The sequence below is a fragment of the Stegostoma tigrinum genome, chromosome 41 (assembly GCF_030684315.1).
Source record: "Stegostoma tigrinum isolate sSteTig4 chromosome 41, sSteTig4.hap1, whole genome shotgun sequence".
Classification (NCBI taxonomy): Eukaryota; Metazoa; Chordata; class Chondrichthyes; order Orectolobiformes; family Stegostomatidae; genus Stegostoma; species Stegostoma tigrinum.
The window spans coordinates 2,774,308-2,780,494 of record NC_081394.1 but is presented as its reverse complement, the minus strand read 5'-3'; the positions used below and the strand labels follow the sequence as shown (position 1 = coordinate 2,780,494).

The 6,187-nt window shown below is 48.3% G+C and overlaps 1 protein-coding gene across 1 annotated transcript in view; it reads left to right on the top strand.

Moving 5' to 3' along the window:
• Positions 1–439: 439 nt before the first annotated feature.
• LOC125450547 (nectin-1-like) overlaps positions 440–6,187 on the top strand; it is a 53,437-nt gene continuing 47,689 nt past the window's right edge. Inside the window, exon 1 of the mRNA XM_059641261.1 lies at positions 440–800. Coding sequence (XP_059497244.1) covers positions 596–800 — 205 coding nt within the window. The 5' untranslated portion in view covers positions 440–595. The remainder of the gene's footprint in view (positions 801–6,187) is intronic.

Below are 6,187 nucleotides of genomic sequence, written 5' to 3'. Positions count from 1 at the left end.
CACTGTGTTCCTCCAGCTCCACACTGTGTTCCTCCAGCTCCACACACTGTGTTACCCACACTTATCCCACTTTCCAGCATTAGGCCTTCAATGTTTTGACAATCCCAAGTGCTCATCCAGGTAAAGGTTGTGAGGTCAAGTGCCTCAGCACCCCACCGTCCTCCCAAGGGCAGTGCACCCTCGGTCTTCCCCCACTTTACATTCCATCCTTCAGGCTTCGAGCCCTCACTTAACCCGGCTGTAACCCCCTTGAGCAACTTCTTGTTCTGTTCAACCTGAAGCTGAAAAACTCAGTTTTCTTTCCTGTCAATTGAAAGATTTTTGTGCTGACAGGGCAAATAATCTGTTGCAAATCAGGATGACTAGCTTCTGCAGGCATTTCCGTCCGGGGGAAAATTATAAATCTCCCACACACGATCTCACTTGTGGGGCCCAAGTGTTTGTGTTTCAGTTCCTGTGTTGAACCGAATTGAAACAGGAGCGACAGCCTGGCTCCTTACGGATTTTGACGACTTTCCAAGCTGCCCCCTCGGAGGGGTGGCTGCTAGAGTCGGCTCCTGGGTCTGTCTACCTGTCCAGGTGAGCATCGGGGAGCATGCTTGTTGTAAGTCGCCCAGGACTGGATCAGGGAGCAAATCAGTTGACCCAAGAGCTGGTTCTGCGAGCGAATCACAATCTCAATACCTTCCTGAGGAAGTGGCATTTCCCGTTCGTTCTTCCTCTCAGCTCAAACATGAAACCAGCGATGACGTTGTTTTTATTGTCCGGTGTATGGCTCGATGTTAGCACAACAGCTCAGGGTAAGATCCGAAGAGATTTCTAACTATCTCAACCCTTTTGCAGAATTCGTTTCATGGGGGGCTGCGCACCAGTTAAGATGAGCAACATTGGTGTCCAAACCGAACTAAATATGGGATCTTCGACTTCATCTGTGGTGCAACGCGAAAGGCCATTCAGCCCATCGAGCCTGTGCATGGCAGAAGCCAAACTAACTAGCACTCAGCCTGTGCTTTGGTGCTGAAAGTGCAGATCTGAATAATTCCCTCAAATTTGCGAAGTTTTCTGACAGGCCCAGTTTCCCAACACTCTCAGTTTTTTTTTAATCCCCCTCAAATCCCCTTCCAATCATCCTGCCCCTTCCCTTCAACCTATTCCCTCTGAAATGATATAAATAGTGGAAAGTAGTTAACTCCGATGCTTCGGCCGCATAAGATAATAATTTTGTCTCCGTGGATTCATACATACATTTGTCTCCGATCCAGCTTCAGTACATTTCAATCTGTGTACATTCCATGGAAAGGATTGCTATTTTAGGCTCAGAGATAGCAAGAACTACTGGAGCCAGAGATAACGCAGTGTGGAGCTGGAGGAACACAGCAGAGGAACAAGAAAGTTTCTTCAGAGACACTAATCCCTATTTTCTGAAGAAGGATCCCGACCCACAATGTCAATTTTCCTGCTCCTCTGTGTTTTAGACTCATAGGAGAGAATTCCCACACTTACGAGAGTGAGGGTGAGATGGGGAAGGGTCTATGGCTTCATTCACTCTACTTTGGCTCAATAATTACCCCTCGATCAACATCACAAGAGGCAGGGAAAGTGCATAAATCCAGCTGATTTTGGTTTGAAGAAGGGTCCGGTCCCGAAACGTCAGCTTTCCTGCTCCTCCAGTGCTGCTTGGCCTGCTGTGTTCATCCAGCTCCACACCTTGTTATCTCAGATTTTGGTCACCCTTGTTTTGTCAGGCATTGTAGTGTAAAGTTCCAGTAGTGTTAACCCTTCGTTGGTCTGGGAGGTGTCTGGGGGAGGTGCTAGGGCTGGCGAAAGGCACTAAAGCGGCTCAGGTCATTACACAACAGGCCCTTTGGCCCATCGACCTGGACCAACTTATCTGCACTCAGCCCACTTTCCAGCAGTTGGTCTATGACCTTGAATGGTACGACATTCCCAACTGCTGATCCAAGCACTTTTTAAAGGTTATGAGGTTTCCCGCCTTAACTGCCCTCCCAGGCAGCTCACTGCAGACCCCCACCATCCTCTGGGTGGAAATCTCTTTCTTCAAATCCCTTCTGACCCTTTTTACCTTACATTATGTCCCCTAGTCATTGATCCCTCAACTGAGGGGAACAGCCGCTTCTGATGCACCCTGATGCCAGGCAGCATTTACTATCCACCCCTAATTGCCCAGAGGGCAGTTCAGAGTCAACCACATCGCTGTGGGCCTGGAGCCATATGTAGTCCAGACCAATTAAGGATGGCAGTTTCCTTCCGGTGAACGAGATGGGCTTCTCCCGACAATCGATTCACAGTCATCATTAGATTCTTCATTCCAGATATTTTATTGAACACAATTCCCACCAGCTGCTGTAGCGGGATTCGAACCCGGGTCCCCAGAACATTATTTGGGTCTCTGGGTTAACAGTCCAGCGATAATTCCACTAGTCCAATCACCTCCCCATATGCTTCTTCGCTATCTTCATAACTACCCTTTCAGCTTCAGGGGTGTGTGCACAAGCCCCCTCTCTCCCAAGATCCTTCTGTTCCTTTGAGCTTCCAGCCTGTTTTTGGTCAGCAGCTGAGAGCCGATTCTCTCCCAATGAGCTGGGAGGAACTGCCATGAACGGTCGGTCAAAGTGAGCAAAATCAACAGCCAGCTGTTGCCACACTGTAAAGCCGGGCCTGGTTGCGCAGTAACCGTGTGGTCATAATGTAGAGCCTCAGTGAGTCTTGCATCCGCAGGGTGACGGAGTTACAAATACAGCAAAAAGAGAAACTGAATGTCACACTCATTCAACGAACACACGCACCCCCAGCGATGCGGACATTCACGTCCCAACCCATAGCAGTGCAACCCAATGGGCTTCAGAAGACAGATATAGTAACGTCAGCCATTCACTGTTGTACTGCTGCACAGTTGCAGAACCCCAGCTGGCTTAGGCGTTGCAATCTGTTATCTAAATAAAGCTCTTGTTGTCAGTAACCATGCTGCCACTTCATTTTCACCAGCCTGTGACATTTCCCTTCTATAAAGCCGTTGCCTCACAGCGCAGAAACAGAGCCTTTGGTCCAACTTGGACACGCTTGAACATAATCCCAAACTGAACCAGTCCCATCAACAATACAGCGCAGGAACAGGCCCTTCGGCCCTCCAAGCCTGCGCCAACACATTTTCCCCTTCCATGCTAAACCTGTCTTCACTTACAGGATCCATAATCCCTTCCTATTCATGTATTCATCCAGGTGCTTCTTGAATGCTGCAGGTGACTGCTTCTGGCAGCCCGTTCCAGGCACTCACCACCCTTCCGCACATCTCTACTCCCACCCGCTCCTTGTCCCCTAGTAACTGATCCTCCCACCCTGAGGAAAAAGCCGCATACTTTCCACTCTATCCAGGTCATTCACAATCTTATAACATCCATCAGGTCATCCCTTGACCTCCTGCGTTTCAGTGATAACCAACCCAATCTATCCAACCTCTCCTCGTTGCTAAAATCCCCCATACCAGGGAACATCCTGTAAACTTTTTCTGGACCCTCTCCGAAGCGCCCACATCCTTCTGATAGTGTAGTGGGCATTGATGCAGAAGACAGCAGAGTGGGGGAGAAGGGGAGCAGTGGGTGGCAATGGAGCCCCAAGGAAGAAAGAGCAGTAGTTAGGTAACCAAAGGAATAGATGATGGTGAGCTAGGTAGAAAGAAATAAAGGATTCTAGGGACAAAGTGTAGGATGAAAAGGGACTTGGGATGACAGGAAGGGATGTGGGATGGATAAAGGACACAGAAGGAGGTATTCTCTGGCTCTCTGGGACCCACAATGAGGATAGCACAGGCTCAGTGAAGCTCAGAATCAAACAAAGATGGGCTACGTTCACATCAAGTTCTACCGTGTTTGAATTGAAGCTAAAAACTTAATATGTTCCAGCCACGCAGAGAATTCCTCCTTGCGAGCAACTCAACTCCTGTTCGCCCCAAGTGGGAAACTGGGAAATCAGAAGCAGGGCAAGGCCCTTCAGAGCCTGCTCTGCCATTCGTGGCTGACTGTCCACCTCAGCCCCCTGTTCGTTCTTTCTCCCCCGTACCATTTGATCCTTTTCGCCCAAGAACTATCCCCAACTCCTTTGCAAAAAAAAAATCAATGTTTTGGCCTCAGACGTTTTCTGTGGGAGAGAATTCCAGAGGCTCCCCACTCTCTGGGTGAAGAAGCGTCCCCTAATCTCAGTCCCACCCTGCCTCCTTAGACTGTGACCCCGAGCTCTGGAGACAAGAATAAACCCATGGAAGTAAATATCCAAAACAGAAATTGCTGGAGAAACTCAGTAGGTCTGGCAACATCTGGGGAGAGAGAGAGACACAACCTTTTGAGTCCAGTGATCCTACGATATTAGTCATCGCCTTGTTGAATCTTTGCAAATATTAGTGACCAAAAACGTATTGAAATTGTTATGGTCCTGTCACAAAACTTTTTCTTTAAAGTGAAATCAATGCAGAAGGCGATAATAAAGGGTGGAGCTGGATGAACACAGCAGGCCAAGCAGCATCTCGGGAGCACAAAAGCTGACATTTCAGGCTTCTCTGATGAAGGGTCTAGGCCCGAAATGTCAGCTTTTGTGCTCCTGAGATGCTGCTTGACCTGCTGTGTTCATCCAGCTTCACACTTTGTTATCTTGGATTCTCCAGCATCTGCAGCTCCCATGATCTCTCTCAATGCAGAAGGAGGCCATTCTGCTCAAATTACTTGCGCTGGCCTTTTCATTAAGCCATCTAATCAGTCCCATTGCTCCCTGGGCCTTTCCAATCATCAGTTGTAAATTATTTCTCCTCTTTCTCTTAGAGAAGCTAGTTCTGAATCTGCTTCTGCTGCCTGCTCAGAGAGTGCATCAATAGAACTGGGCCCAACATTCAATGTTAAGATTGTAAGTCACCCAGTCAGACTTCTAAGAGTGTAGGGCAGAGAATCACAGACCCTTCAGCCCACGACATCTGTGTGTCAACCATGATGCTGTTCTAAACTAATTCCATCTGTCTCCACATGGTCTGTATCCCTCTATTTCCTGCCTGTTCCTGTGTTTATCCAAATATCTATTAGATATTACGATGGTGTCATATTTCCTCTCCCTTTACAGGGCCAATGATCTGGCGTTCTAACTAATTTTAAATCTGTCACTGGAGCTGTGAACTTTTGTGGCTGGGTGTTCAATAATGTGTGAATATGGAGACTGATAGCAGACTGATTTTCTCATGACTATAAGAGAGAGAGAGAGAGAGATCAGTGTAAGGTAGGCTGTTCATGCCAACTTAAATGCCACCATGGGGCTCTGCTTCCCTGTTTATCTTTCAGCTTAAGAGAGGGCTCTGTAAGTGCTCCTTGTATATACAGACAGTAAGATATAATAGCGGAATTACGCCATTCAGCAGTTCAAGACTGCTCCACCATTTGATTGTGGCTGAAAAGTCTCTCAACCCCATTCTCCTGCCTTCTCCCCGTAACCCTCCATCCCCTCGCTAATCGGGAGCCTACCTATCTCTGTCCCAATACACTCAATGACTTACCCTCCCCAGCCCCCACTGCGGCGATAAGCTCCACAGATTCACCCCGCTCTGGCCGAAGAAATTCCTCCCCATCTCACCCTGAGGCAGAGCCCTCGGGCCCCAGTCTCTCCCACTGGTGGAACCATCTTCTCCACGTCCGGTCCATCCAGGCCCCTCAGCATTCTGTAAGTTTTTATCCGATCTCCCCGCTACCCGTATATCCTGCTCAACACCATTGAGTTCTGACCCAGAGTTCTCAAATGCTGCTCATATGATAAGCCCTTCATCCCCAGGATCATCCTTGTAAACCCTGTCTGGACCCGCTACCTCAGATACAGGGCCCAAAATGGCTCTCAATATTCCAGCCGTGGTCTGGCCAGAGTCTTATGCAGGGTCAGCGGTACCTCTCTGCTCCTGTATTCCAGCCCTCTTGATGTGAATGCTGACATTGCATTTGCCTTCCTAACTGCCAAATGAATCTGCATGTTAACCTTCGCAGAATCCTACACTAGGACTCCCAAATCCCTTTTGTGTTTCAGATTTCCGAAGCCTTTCCTCATTTAGAAAAATAATCTACGTCCCTATTCTTCCCACCAAAGTGCATAACCTCACACTTTCCCACATTGTATTCCATCAGCCACTTCTTTGATCAGTCTCCCA